Raw genomic sequence first — 15,164 nt, forward strand, 5'->3', positions numbered from 1 at the left:
GGCAGTCACAGTGCTGGAAGCAGACTGCAAGGGACCTGACGGACACCAGAATGTAAGTATGTGCTGTTTGTTTTTTTTTAGTTTAACGCTTGTAACCAGGGTAAACATCGGGTAACTAAGCGCGGTCCTGCGCTTAGTTACCCGATGTTTACCCTGGTTACAAGCGAACGCATCGCTGGATCGCATCGCTAGATCGGTGTCACACACCGATCTAGCGATGACAGCGGGAGATCCAGCGATGAAAGAAAGTTCTAAACGATCTGCTACGACGTACGATTCTCAGCAGGATCCCTGATCGCTGCTGCGTGTCAGACACAGCGATATCGTAACGATATCGCTGGAACGTCACGAATCGTACCGTCGTAGCGATCGAAATGTTATAGTGTGACGGTACCCTAACACCTTGCGCCAGATAGTATCTCCTGTGACCCCAGCATGGATGTACAGCAGTAAGTATTGAATACAATGCAATAAATGAATTTAGCAAACATTCAGCAGGCACTGTTATATACCATTAAAGGAAATGTTGCAGGATGATAAGCAGCAGATGACCCCAAGCAGAGATTGCTATCCAGGATATTTCCTAAATGGCTGATAGGTGGGTGTCCAAGCCCTGCAGCGTCCACTTTGGGTGAAAGCATTGGTTATACTAGAAGGAGCTGCGACATCCAGGCGGCGCTCGAATATACAGATGGCTGCACATTAGCATGGCTCTCTCCATTATCTTAGGAAATGTGTAGCGACAAGTTTGCAGAAGAAAAGGTTCAAAATGTCAAGTTTTGTTTGTTCCCCTTACATAGTAGTTAGGTGCTCATGGGTTATCTCCTACTGGATCATCATTTTACTACTTGTCCTAGTAGTGGACAACCCATTGTCAATCTGAGTGTTTACCCCCATTAAAATAAAAACAATTACACTCCTCTCTAGTATCATTCTAGCGTTGTCGACACTCTCTCCGGGGCTCGTGCAGTCTACTGCGTCTGTGTCCGCCTCCAGTAGGTGTATACTCCCAAAAATGATGTACGACGGAGCACACGTTCATTCTGTCGGCGCATACACCTGAATCCTATTTTCCGGGGGGGTTTGAAGGTAAACCCTGACTGGACGAAGGAACGTATGACGAGACGCAATATGAAAGCAGCCTTTACAGCAGAGCTGTGTGTGTTCATATGCAGCAGAGTTGTGTGTATTTACTGTGCATGCAACAGTGTCGTGGCATGTAAACCGTTGTAAGAGTAATGGAAATTCTGCTGGGAAACACAAACAGGAGCTGACTGTTAACTCCCTTGTAGAGAGGAACTCTTTAGGCCACATTAACACATTCAGTATTTGGTCAGTATTTTACCTCAGTATTTGTAAGCCAAAACCAGGAGTGGAACAATCAGAGGGAAAGTATAATAGAAACATATGCACCACTTCTGTATTTATCACCCACTCCTGGTTTTGGCTTACAAATACTGAGGTAAAATACTGACCTTGTGGCCTTGGCGTACTTTACTGACCTCTGGTGATGCAGACCCTGATGCTTATTCACACTACCAGATACGTTTTAATTAGTAAGAAATCTGTTTTCCCATTTTCTGATGTCTTAAACTGGGGTGTGTCTATAGTAAGGTGCGTCCCATAGCCCAGGAAATGTGGTATGTTGTGGTTTTATTAGACTCTATATTGTTTTTGGTATTCCATTATTTGCTACTTCTTACAATCTCTAAACTCCAACGATCCAGGTACCAAAAGAAAAAGATGAGATGGTAGAGCAAGAGTTTAACCGTTTATTGGAAGCTACCTCCTACCTCAGCCATCAACTAGACTTCAATGTTCTTAATAACAAACCCGTCTCACTCGGACAAGCCCTGGAAGTCGTTATACAGTAAGTTGCCCGAATACAGTGGCACGTGAAAGTTTGGGCACCCCTGGTCAAAATTACTGTTATTGTGAACAGTTAAGCAAGTTGAAGATGAAATGGTCTTTGAAAGACCTAAAGTTAAAGATGACTCATTTCCTTTTGTATTTTAGGCCCCAAAAATATATATTTTCATCTTTCCAAACTTTTACGTGCCGCTATGTTTTCCATTCAAATTTAGATGAAGGTGGTTGGGCTTCATGGTATCCCCCTTTTTTCTGTCTTATTCTTGTGTAACTCTCATTACTTTTTTATTTAAGACTTCAAGAGAAACATGTAAAAGATGAACAAATTGAGCACTGGAAGAAAATTGTGAAAACACAGGAAGAATTGAAAGAACTGTTAAATAAGGTAGGCATTTTAAGGGTATGTTCACACGTTCCTGATTTCCATCCTTTTTTTTTTCAGGACTGAAACCGCAGCTCTTGGCAGAAAACGCAGGTCCTTTTTTTGGTCCTTTTTTTGTGCGTTTTTTGATGCGTTTTTTGATCCTTTTTTTATGCAGTTTTCTATGCAGAGTCTGTGTGTTTTCTAGGAAGTTTTTTTAGGGTTAAAATGGCTGAAAATACCCTAACCCTACCCCTAACCCTACCCCTAACCCTAACCCTATTCTAACCTTAGTGGGGAAAAAAAAAAAAAATTCTTAATTTTTTTTATTGTCCCTACCTATGGGGGTGACAAAGGGGGGGGGGTGTCATTTACTATTTTTTTATTTTGATCACTGAGATAGGTTATATCTCAGTGATCAAAATGCACTTTGGAACGAATCTGCCGGCCGGCAGATTCGGCGGGCGCACTGCGCATGCGCCCGCCATTTTGCAAGATGGCGGCGCCCAGGGAGAAGACGGCCGGACGGACACCGGGAGGCCGGGTAAGTATAAGGGGGGGAGATTAGGGCACGGGGGGGCATCGGAGCACGGGGGGGGGGGGGGGCATCAGAGCACGGGGGCGGGGGCATCGGAGCACGTGGGGGGGGGGGGCATCGGAGCACGGGGGGGGGCATCGGAGCATGGGGGGGTGGGATCGGGGCAGCCACACTCCGCCCACGCACTTCCGCCCGCTTCCCCGCACTTCCTGCTGCAGCGGTTCGGCACCACAAACCGCAATAAAACCCGCAGATATATTTTTGATCTGCGGGTTTTACTGCGGGTTTGACCTCACAATGGAGGTCTATGGGTGCAGAACCGCTGCGGCTCCGAAAAAAGAAGTGACATGCTCCTTCTTTTTTCCCGCAGCTATTCAGCGCGGCTTTTTTTTTTAAATTCAGGATCATGTGCACAGCGGTTCCTGTTTTCCATAGGGTACATTGTACTGTACCCTGCATGGAAAACAGCTGCGGAACCGCAGCGGCAAAAACGCTGCGGTTCCGCAGTAAAAAACGCACTGTGTGAACATGGCCTAAGCGTTAACGTGCCGTCCTTATGCATGTCACCATCTACACACTACATAACAATTGAATGGGAAAATGCATATATTTTTTGTGAATATGGCCCATTTTGGATTACAGAGGTCTCGGTCATATGTTGTACTCCGCTTGACCATTTTGTCAGTGTCTGAATACACTTGTGTATGCAGAAAGAAGAATGTTGGCCCTGTTAACATTACCTTTGTGTCACAAGTTCTTTGGGGGCTCAATCTCATCCCCTGAAAAATGAGATTCATATTTGACCCCAACAGTACCCTTCACTATAATGAGGCAGACTGAGTCACTTTGATCTCCATTCTCCCGGAATCCCATGTTTTCGGACTGATACAAAAACGCAGTCTATCATGCTATTATGTCCGCCTAATGAAAGGCGTACACTATCAGAACGGAGGTTAGATCACGTACAAAGTGAAGGGCCGTAGGCAGCTGTAGGTAACGGTTTCTATGCACAGCTGATGACACAGGATCCGATCTGATGGCCCTGCTTCTGCTCTTCACATTGACCCTTGCTTAGGCTCATTAGACAATTCAATATAAAAGATAGGGTTGGGATCTGACTATTGTGGCTGTATACAGGTGTTGTTTCCTGAATCAATAGGAAGAGGAAAATTGCAAGTTTTCTATGCTTTATTTTTAATACAATATTTTGAAATAAATTGTAATTGTATTTTGAATTGTGAATACCGGTTAGTTTTTACTTTGCTGCTTTTAACAGATGGTTAATTTAAAAGAGAAGATAAAGGAGCTTCATCAGCAGTATAAAGAGGCTTCTGATGTAAAGCCTCCCCGAGACATTACTGCGGAGTTCTTGGTAAAAAGCAAGCATAGAGATCTGACAGCACTTTGCAAGGTATTGACATTTTCATACATTACTTTATTATCTTTTATTAATCTAAAAGTGAAGTATAAGGGTCTGCTTACATAGACCTACGGGCAGCACTAAACCACTGCTGATCGTTATACATTTACCAGTTGACAGTCGTTTAATAGCATGTGCATTCAGCCAGACCACTATAAACAATGGACAGTGATGGTATCTGGAGCATACCCAGATGACAAATGAAGCTGGGGACATACACCCAGATCCAATGCGTATGCCTTGCGGATTTGGCTGTCGGCACACAGGCACAATATTTCCAATGATTTTGTGCCCGTCCGTCAAAATGAAGAGGGTGTGAATAGTGTCCCCTAATTGCCAAAACGAGAGGAGGGAAGCGCCCAGTTGAGCTCTGTGCCCCCTTGTTTCTTTTTTGGCTGTCTTAAGAGTGGAGCCTCCGGTGCACAGATTTTCTAGGAAGTCCATTGACTGTTGTTGGTCCGCTATGTAATTGCTAACCCTTTGTAACTACCATTTTGCTGACTACAGGACTATGATCAGTTGGCCGAAGCCCAGGGAAAGCTGGAAGAGAAATTGCAAGAACTAGAAGCCAATCCCCCAAGGTACATGTTCTTTTTGTGTTCCACCTCTGTTTCTTACTGTTCTGAATTTGGGATGTGTACAAATTAAGTACAGGTCCTTCTCAAAAAATTAGCATATAGTGTTAAATTTCATTATTTACCATAATGTAATGATTACAATTAAACTTTCATATATTATAGATTCATTATCCACCAACTGAAATTTGTCAGGTCTTTTATTGTTTTAATACTGATGATTTTGGCATACAACTCCTGATAACCCAAAAAACCTGTCTCAATAAATTAGCATATCAAGAAAAGGTTCTCTAAACGACCTATTACCCTAATCTTCTGAATCAACTAATTAACTCTAAACACATGCAAAAGATACCTGAGGCTTTTATAAACTCCCTGCCTGGTTCATTACTCAAAACCCCCATCATGGGTAAGACTAGCGACCTGACAGATGTCAAGAAGGCCATCATTGACACCCTCAAGCAAGAGGGTAAGACCCAGAAAGAAATTTCTCAACAAATAGGCTGTTCCCAGAGTGCTGTATCAAGGCACCTCAATGGTAAGTCTGTTGGAAGGAAACAATGTGGCAGAAAACGCTGTACAACGAGAAGAGGAGACCGGACCCTGAGGAAGATTGTGGAGAAGGACCGATTCCAGACCTTGGGGAACCTGAGGAAGCAGTGGACTGAGTCTGGTGTGGAAACATCCAGAGCCACCGTGCACAGGCGTGTGCAGGAAATGGGCTACAGGTGCCGCATTCCCCAGGTAAAGCCACTTTTGAACCATAAACAGCGGCAGAGGCGCCTGACCTGGGCTACAGAGAAGCAGCACTGGACTGTTGCTAAGTGGTCCCAAGTACTTTTTTCTGATGAAAGCAAATTTTGCATGTCATTCGGAAATCAAGGTGCCAGAGTCTGGAGGAAGACTGGGGAGAAGGAAATGCCAAAATGCCTGAAGTCCAGTGTCAAGTACCCACAGTCAGTGATGGTGTGGGGTGCCATGTCAGCTGCTGGTGTTGGTCCACTGTGTTTCATCAAGGGCAGCTTCCATCGGCTGAAATGCTTTATGGAGATGAAGATTTCATTTTTCAGCACGACCTGGCACCTGCTCACAGTGCCAAAACCACTGGTAAATGGTTTACTGACCATGGTATTACTGTGCTCAATTGGCCTGCCAACTCTCCTGACCTGAACCCCATAGAGAATCTGTGGGATATTGTGAAGAGAAAGTTGAGAGACGCAAGACCCAACACTCTGGATGAGCTTAAGGCCGCTATTGAAGCATCCTGGGCCTCCATAACATCTCAGCAGTGTCACAGGCTGATTGCCTCCATGCCACGCCGCATTGAAGCAGTCATTTCTGCCAAAGGATTCCCGACCAAGTATTGAGTGCATAACTGAACATTATTATTTGATGGTTTTTTTTGTTTGTTATTAAAAAACACTTTTATTTGATTGGATGGGTGAAATATGCTAATTTATTGAGACAGGTTTTTTGGGTTATCAGGAGTTGTATGCCAAAATCATCAGTATTAAAACAATAAAAGACCTGACAAATTTCAGTTGGTGGATAATGAATCTATAATATATGAAAGTTTAATTGTAATCATTACATTATGGTAAATAATGAAATTTAACACTATATGCTAATTTTTTGAGAATGACCTGTATTACTATATAGTCCCACATGCAGTGGGTATATGAGATCTGCTAAAGAACGTTGCTGAAAGAAATGCTATACACTACCATATTACATATTCTCCCTTTTTGGTTTCCATCTTTTCCCTTAGTGATGTGTATTTATCGTCACGGGACAGACAGATACTTGACTGGCATTTTGCAAATTTAGAGTTTGCTAATGCAACCCCCCTTTCTACACTTTCCCTCAAGCATTGGGATCAGGTAATTGGTGTAACGGCGTTGTCCTACCATGTATTGGTTCTGTACATTTCCCTTTATAACATCATTCCTTATATATGGCAGGATGATGACTTCGAGTTCACCGGCAGCCATTTGACTGTTCGGAACGGTTATTCCTGTGTCCCCGTGGCTTTAGCAGAGGGTCTCGATATCAAGCTTAATACTGCCGTCCGACAAGTGCGCTACACAGCTTCTGGTAAGTCCTACGCAAATCTGGGCTTTGTACACTACTGTTGGCCGATTCAGCTTCACGCTGGACGTGGATCGTTGTACTATTTCTACTGCACCATCTTTGTTCTTAGTGCTGCACACAACAAGGGCAAGTATCAGTAAAAAACACATTCATTAGGGCGAACCCCTCAGTGACGGACCCTATTTTGATATTAATGACAGCTGCATTTCTCAGATCTGACGTCATTTTGTGGTGATGATGCAGGAACACTTCTACATGTTTCAGTCATCTTGAGATTGTTTTTCGGGACACTTTGAACGTCGTTGGCTGTAAATTTTAGATTAACGTTATACATTTATCTATGAAATTATTTGGGACTTGATGAAAATTCTAAACGTAATCTGCAATTTTTTTTACACTTTGAGCGTTTATTCCCCCAAAACAGATAGTAATGCCACACAAATATAAATGAATAAAATGTCCTTTTTGTTGTTAGTAGGGATAAGGGTTTAGCAGCAATGTTTTGTTGTTGTTTTTATTTCCCAATGAGACTCACACTTTTTTACAGACCTGTTCATGTATCAGGTAGCTTTTAGAGGCCTGTATGTCAGAAAACCTCCAAAACTGTCAGAAATTTGATAACTCTTCAGATGTTTCACCAGAACGAATGCAAAAGTGGAATGAAAAATTAACATTTTTTCCAGTAAAATGCTATTTTAGTCCTACAGTTTTCAATCTCATGAATAATCAGAAAAAATAGACCCGTAGGCTTTGTTACAGAATTTGTCCCTAATACAGCAATACCTCATACGTTGTCATAAACTACTGTTTGGCCACAAGCACTATTTGTTTTGTTTTTTATTCTAAATTTGGCTGGAATAGATTGCTGACGCCATGCTGCATTTCTTAAAGGGAACCTGTCATCTGAATTTGGCGGGACTGGTTTTGGGTCATATGGGCGGAGTTTACGGGTGTTTGATTCACCCTTTCCTTACCTGCTGGCTGCATGCTGGCCGCAATATTGGATTGAAGGTCATTCTCTGTCCTCCATAGTACACGCCTGCACAAGGCAAGATTGCTTTGCGCAGGCGTGTACTATGGAGGACAGAGAATGACCTTCAATCCAATATTGCAGCCAGCATGCAGTCAGCGGGTAAGGAAAGGGTGAATCAAACACCCAAAACCTCCGCCCATATGACCCAAAACCAGTCCCGCCAAATTCAGGTGACAGAGTCCCTTTAAGATTCCCCCTATCAACAGGTGATTTTTGTAAAACAGAATGCTGTACATAAGCCCCTGATGACGGTGAGCTTACCTCACCATCGATTTTGGGGGTGACAGGTTCCCTTTAATTGGCACAGCACAATTACCATACTAAGTAGTTTTCCATAGAACTGAAGGTTGCTCTGTCACAGTAGTGCAGGCCCAGAATGAAATGTCAAGCGTAGCTCTGCTACATCAACTGTTCTTATGACCCCCATACTCAATAGGTAAGTTGGCCAATTTTGGGCTGACCATCTGTGTATGGGGCTCTCACCCATATGTCACCCAGATGATGCTGGGTGACATAAGGATTCGGCACATTGAATTGCACCGGCTGATCCTTTAGAGCTGAAAGCAGAAAGCGGAGGAGGCTGGGTTTTCCTATGTATGGAGGATTCGGGAGACTGTTCTGCTGACTGCTATCTAATGTGTATGGCCAGGTTTATGTCAGACAGCAGCAACCGCGTGCAAGGCCGTGCCCCCGAAACAGCCACATACTCCTCAAAAAATGCCAAGAAGGGTATATTTATCTGCTGTGAAATATGTAGTGCGACCTGATTATTGCCTTTAATTATATATTTAACCTCACATGTAAAGCGCCATGAAATAAATGGCGCTATAATAAATAATAATAATAATAATAACCCCATTTCCAATTTAGACACCTCTGCTTTTATTAGAATGTTCATACGTTTTTTTTTTTTTTTTGTGCAGTATATTTTAGTCTAGTTTTTCCGTCTATCCATAATATATATATTTTTTTTAACTAGGGTGTGAAGTCATAGCAGTGAACACTCGCTCCACCAGTCAGACGTTCATTTACAAGTGTGACGCCGTGCTTTGTACCTTGCCACTGGGCGTATTAAAGCAGCAGCCACCGGCTGTACAGTTTGTGCCTCCACTTCCGGAATGGAAAACCTCTGCTGTGCAAAGAATGGGCTTTGGAAACCTAAATAAGGTGATGTTCACATTACGTATTTACAGCACTGTGCAAAGATGAAAGATTGTTGCGCTAGGACAGGATTTTCGCATGTTACACCTTTTGTTCTTCCGGCCAATATTTCTCTGTATGTTCACATTCAGACACAACAGAAAGCTATGGCTGTACGTAGCCTGTATGGCTGGCATGTAGGTCATTCTATGAAGCCCAGCCTGTTGCTCGACTTTATAGAAAGCATCATTTTGGCTATACACTGCCTGATACTATACACTGCAAGTCATCAAATGACTGCATGTTCGAGATCAAAATAAAAAAAAATTGTGTTTTTTTTTTTTTTTTTATTAACATTTTTTCAAAGGTTAAATTGATCCAGTTAAAAAAATAAAGAAAATCATATTTGGTATTGTCGTATCCATAAAAAAATGATGAAAATATAAAGTTATCGGTTAAACGATGTGAAATTTTTTTTTTAGAAATTTCAGAATTGCTGTTTTTCGATTGCTGCAATGAGAAGCTCCTAACGCAATAGACGAGGCCCTCAAAAAATGTCTGCTTCACTAGAAAACTAGTTATAGGTCTCAAACAAAAATGTCGACACAAACCACTAAAATATTAACCCCTTCAGCTCCTAGGATTTTCCGTTTTTGAGTTTTCGTTTTTCGCTCCCCTTCTTCCCAGAGCCATAACTTTTTTTTTTTTTTTTCTTTCAGTTAATATGGCCTTATTCGAGATTGTTTGTTTGTTTTTTCTAGGACTAGTTGTACTTTTGAATAACACCACTGATTTTACAATATAGCTTACTAGAAAACAGGAAACAAAATTCCAAGTGCTGTGAAATTGCAAAAAAAAAAAAGTTCAATTCCACAATTGTTTTGGGTTTGTTTTTTTTACTTAACATGTTCACTAAATTCTAAAGCTGACCTGGCAATTAGATTCTCCAGGTCAGTACGAGTACGCAGATACCAAACATGAGTAGGTTATTGTTTTATTTGAGTGGTGAAAAAAAATCCACAGTTTGTAAGAAAAAAAAAAATGTGATTGTCACCATTTTCCAAGACCCGTAGCATCTCCATTTTTCATGATCTGGGGCTGGGTGAGGGCTTATATTTTGCGCCCTGAGATGTTGTATTAATTGATACCATTTTGGAATAGATACGATGTTTTGATAGCCTGTTATTGCATTATATTGCAATATTGTGGCGGCAAAAAAAAGCATAATTTTGGTTTTTCGATTTTGTTTTTTTCTCGTTATGCCATTTGCCGATCTGATCGATTGATTTTATATTTTGATAGATCGGACATTTCTGGAGCCAAGGATACCAAATATGTGGTGTTGTTGGTTTTTTATTGTATTATTTAGAATGGGGCAAATAGGGGTGATTGGAACTTTTTTTTTTTTTTTTTTTTTTTTTTTGCTGGCTTCAAGTGAGAAGCCAATAGAATATCAATAGAAAAATAGGAGTTATTGCGCTTGGAAAAAGGGTAGGGAAACCCCCCTGCAAAAATGTGAAGTTGGTCATGAACGGGTTAAGCCATTAGTGATAGATTTACTCTGGGGTAATTTAATAAATGTATCTTTTCTGTGCATAGAGAAATGAAATTTCATGTGTGGTTGTTTTTTTTCATTTTAGGTGGTCTTATGTTTTGACAGAGTATTTTGGGACCCAACGGTTAATTTATTTGGTCACGTTGGCAGCACCACTGCTAGCAGAGGGGAGCTGTTTCTGTTCTGGAATCTTTATAAAGGTAATTTTTTTCCCCCTACTCTTTTTCAAAAGGACATTCATTGACAGGGGTTGTCCAGAGTTAGGACACAAATCTGCAGTCACTGAGACTTTTGTCCGCAGCCTGGACAACCCCATTAACCCTGTCGTAATATTTTAAATGCAATTAATGGACATTAATTTGTTAATTTAATATTATTTTTCTTTTTAATATGTTCCATAACAGCCCCGATACTGCTGGCCCTTGTGGCAGGAGAAGCTGCAGGAATCATGGAAAACATCAGTGATGATGTTATAGTTGGACGTTGTCTGGCCATTCTGAAAGGGATATTTGGAAGCGGTGCCGTACCACAGGTAAGGGTTCATTCCACCCCCACCATTGACGCCTGGCTTGAGTCACATACAGTGGAATAGGAACCAGCCTACAAGTGTTACATGCAGATTTTGTGGCGGAAATAGACGTCTGTTCTACTGTCCGCATGGTATGAAGTGTGTGGTTAAAGTCTGCGGCTTCTGTTACAGATTGGGCATTGCTGTAGATGGAAAAATTCTCAGGATGCCTAAAATCTGCAAATACTGCAAAATTTATGGTGTGGATGTTGCAACTTAAATTTCACAACAAAGCATTGTTTTAGTCGAGCCTTGCAGCTAGGTATTGGGCTTCTACTATGGCATAATCTACTGCTAGATTCCCTGCGGCTGTGTACACAGATTCAGAGATCTGTTGTAAAATTCTAGTTTCACAGTTGACCTGTTATATTCAGATATAATGACATATTCAGATATAACAAAAGAGACAATGTGCTCTGTGAGCGCTATTCAGTGCAAATCAGTTTTTAGAAACCGGTCCAGTAATCTGTGGCTAGTAGGCTGTAGCCCTGAAAGCCGCCTCCTATCCCCCGCCTTGGATTCGTTTGTGTGGCGCAACATCACATGTACATCATGCTCTAACGATGACTGTGCATCAGGCTGGCTAATCAAAAGAAGGGTCGCTGATGCCAACAAGTTATAGGGCACAGGGCTAGCAAATCAGTTGGCACGAAATCTTCTCTTTAGATACAATATCGATTAATTATTTTTCTTTCTATACATTCAGCCAAAAGAGACTGTGGTAAGCCGGTGGCGTGCTGACCCATGGGCTCGGGGATCCTACTCTTATGTAGCAGCTGGTTCCTCTGGAAATGACTATGATTTGATGGCTCAACCTATTACTCCAGGCCCTGCCATTCCTGGAGCACCACAAGTAAGTTTTCACTATCAAAAAGATTCCCCAGCCATTTTATTTTATTTAGGAATTCTTACTAATACAGGTCCAGATGTGTTCTTCTTCACCTTTTCTCTTGGCGAGACATCTGATGAGATGACCAGCTTTGCTTGATATTGCGATACCAGATATGGTCCATGTGGCTAGCCAGTGGTGGTGATGTGCACTGCAGCCGGTTAGGAGCTTTCATGGCATCTTTGTTGCTATCGAATTCTCAATAATCATAATGATCTTGTGTTGTGTCATGCGTTAAAAGATCTTACTGGTGAAATTACCATCTTGGAACTACCTCTGACTTTCAGAATAAAAGGAACTGCGTGAAGCTATTAGGGCTCGGTATCAAAGGCTTTGTTGTGTAGCCAGAACATTTAGCTCAGGGGTCCCCAACTTGTTGTTCTTGGCGGCTTGCTATCTTGATGCTTTAGTGTCAGGTTTAGCAGAAAATTGAATATTTTTTTTAATGAAGTGCATGGAAAGACAGTTCAGTGTTCACAAAGACTGTGGTCATTCCCGCAGTGTCGGCTCTCTTCACTCCTGGTCAATTCTAGGCTGTCTGCTTCCCATTACTCGCTCTTCACTCCCAGCTTAGTATGTTTAAACTACACAATGTGCAAATGTTTAGAACTCCCCTGTAACTGCCTACCTCCATGAGAGGACGGTAGGGCATAAAAATGGGTACTTTACATAACTATTGTCAAAAGCTAGTAATATAACTTTATTAAAGGTCTATTCCCTTTGGAGAGCTCTTTAATGGCCAATAACTGACTTGTGTCATTGATCGCATCCCTATGTGTAGAAAGCACTCGGAAGTTGAGCACTCTCCGGATGCCAGCTGTTTTACACAGTTGACACCCATAGTCAGCTGCTGAAACCAAAGATGGTCCTGATTTGGAAAAAAAACATGCAGTGCCAAACTCTACACTGAACTATTTAGTTTGCTGTTCTCAAAGTACTTCATTGCTCTATTAGCAGCCGTTTCCTGATTTCTTTTGGTTTTATGGCTTCCACAATTTCTTTACATAGAGTGTGACTTATGACCATGTCGCAGCTCTACTGTAGCTGTCAAAGGTAAGGAAGGTTGGAGACCATTGATGTAACCGGTCTCTTTTTAATATCAAAATAAAGGAATTTTACAGTTTTCTGTTGATCAACTAACGTGATAAGCAATTTGTTAGTTGTGTAATTTTCTCACTTACAGGGGGTCTAGTAGAACCCCCCCCCCCCCACCCTATTCATGGAGTAATGTTTTCTTTCTCCTTACCCCTGCAGCCCATTCCTCGTTTGTTCTTTGCCGGGGAGCACACGATCCGGAACTACCCTGCGACTGTTCATGGAGCCCTTTTGAGTGGTTTACGAGAAGCTGGACGTATTGCCGATCAGTTCCTCGGTGTCATGTATAATATACCTCGTCAGGCCACCCCTGGGGTACCAGCACCACCTATGCCATAAAAAGCACATTAGACGGATAAACTTTGAAATGGTTTTACAGTACTGAACTCTATACTTCTGACTGCTGAGCATTCGCATAAAAGAGTGACTATCGTATTCCATGGATTGGTTTCTTCCATTTTGTTTTTCTCTATCAAGACATTAAGTCCGGTGTCGAGCTGTTGTTGGGTAGATCGTAATTGCTATTCTCTAGTACTACTAGATACATTTTTGCATCATGACATGAGTTTTGCCACCTAATATTAAAATAAACATTACAATGGCATTAATTAATTTTATTTTTTTTCATGTTGTTTTTTTAAATGTATGTTATTAAAGGTATGTTTCGTTAAGTATTTTTTTATTAAATAAATATGTGAAAATCAGCACAGATCTTTTGTTTGATTGTCATCTGAATTGTTAAGCAGCCTAAATAAACTCCTGAAGTGATCCATGTGATATTCACCCTCCATAGCTACCTTAATAGTCAGTACCTGGAGAAAATCCAAGAAGCCACATGGTACTAATCGGGTCAATAATGGTGGTAATCATTCAATGTTTTTGGCTCCTTCCTGGTGCTCCCTCTTCCATCAGTGATTTGACAGTTCACCATGCTGTACATATAATGTAGAAATTTGTCACAATATTCCGTTACTATACTGTGGACAATGATCACACAAACTGCAGATAAAAACAGATCGTCTGTATTTGTTCTTACAAGTCTCATTACCTCTCCATTGTCAATGTTCATGCACCTTACAGTGGGTACGGAAAGTCTTCAGTCCCCTTTAAATTTCTCACTCTTTATTTCATTGCAGCCATTTGGTAAATTCAAAAGTTTTTTTCTAATTAATGTACACTCTGCATCCCATCTTGACTGAAAAAAAACAAATGTAGAAATTTTTGCAAATTTAATAAAAAAAGAAAACTGAAATATCACATAGTCATAAGTATTCAGACCCTTTGCTCAGCCAGTCATATTTAAGTCACATGCTGTCCATTTCCTTGTGATCCTCCTTGAGATGGTTCTACTCCTTCATTGGAGTCCAGCTGTTTTTAATTAAACTCATAGGACTTGATTTGCCTATATAAGGCCTCACAGCTCACAGTGCATGTCAGACCAAATGAGAATCATGAGGTCAAAGTAACTGGCTAAGGAGCTCAGAGGCAGAATTGTGGCAAGGCACAGATCTGGCCAAGGTTGCAAAAGAATTTCTGACGTACTCAAGGTTCATAAGAGCACAGTGGCCTCCATAATCCTTAAATGGAAGAAGTTTGGGACCACCAGAAGTCTTTCTAGACCTGGCCGTCCATCCAAACTGAACAATCGTGAGAGAAGAGCCTTGGTGGAGAGGTAAAGAAGAACCCCAAGATCATTATGGCTGAGCTCCAGAGATGCAGTAGGGAAATGGGAGAAAGCTCCACAAAGTCAAAACTTACTGCAGCCCTCCACCAGTCGGGCCTTTATGGCAGAGTGGGCCAACGGAAGCTGCTCCTCAGTGCAAGACATATGAAAGCCCACATAGATGTTGCTAAAAAAACATGAAGGACTCCCAGACAATGAGAAATAAGATTCTCTGGTCTGACGAGACGAAGATAGACCTTTTTGGTTACTAATTCTAAGCGAATTAACTTTTTTGAATTTACCAAATGGCTGCAATGAAAAAAGAGTGAAAAATTTAAAAGGGTCTGAATACTTTCTGTACCCACTG

The 15,164-nt window shown here is 41.5% G+C and overlaps 1 protein-coding gene across 4 annotated transcripts in view; it reads left to right on the plus strand.

The window, feature by feature from the left end:
• The window catches only part of KDM1A (lysine demethylase 1A), a 29,275-nt gene extending 15,437 nt beyond the window's left edge, over positions 1-13,838 (plus strand). For all 4 annotated transcript variants that reach the window (XM_069756957.1, XM_069756958.1, XM_069756959.1 and 1 more), the window contains exons 9-19: positions 1,728-1,870; positions 2,164-2,254; positions 4,045-4,179; positions 4,696-4,769; positions 6,532-6,643; positions 6,725-6,857; positions 8,867-9,054; positions 10,668-10,782; positions 10,987-11,114; positions 11,857-12,003; positions 13,294-13,838. In XM_069756957.1, coding sequence (XP_069613058.1) covers positions 1,728-1,870; positions 2,164-2,254; positions 4,045-4,179; positions 4,696-4,769; positions 6,532-6,643; positions 6,725-6,857; positions 8,867-9,054; positions 10,668-10,782; positions 10,987-11,114; positions 11,857-12,003; positions 13,294-13,473 — 1,446 coding nt within the window. In that variant the 3' untranslated portion in view covers positions 13,474-13,838. The remainder of the gene's footprint in view (positions 1-1,727; positions 1,871-2,163; positions 2,255-4,044; positions 4,180-4,695; positions 4,770-6,531; positions 6,644-6,724; positions 6,858-8,866; positions 9,055-10,667; positions 10,783-10,986; positions 11,115-11,856; positions 12,004-13,293) is intronic.
• Positions 13,839-15,164: the final 1,326 nt, after the last annotated feature.

The sequence above is a fragment of the Ranitomeya imitator genome, chromosome 3, assembly GCF_032444005.1.
Source record: "Ranitomeya imitator isolate aRanImi1 chromosome 3, aRanImi1.pri, whole genome shotgun sequence".
Classification (NCBI taxonomy): domain Eukaryota; kingdom Metazoa; phylum Chordata; class Amphibia; order Anura; family Dendrobatidae; genus Ranitomeya; species Ranitomeya imitator.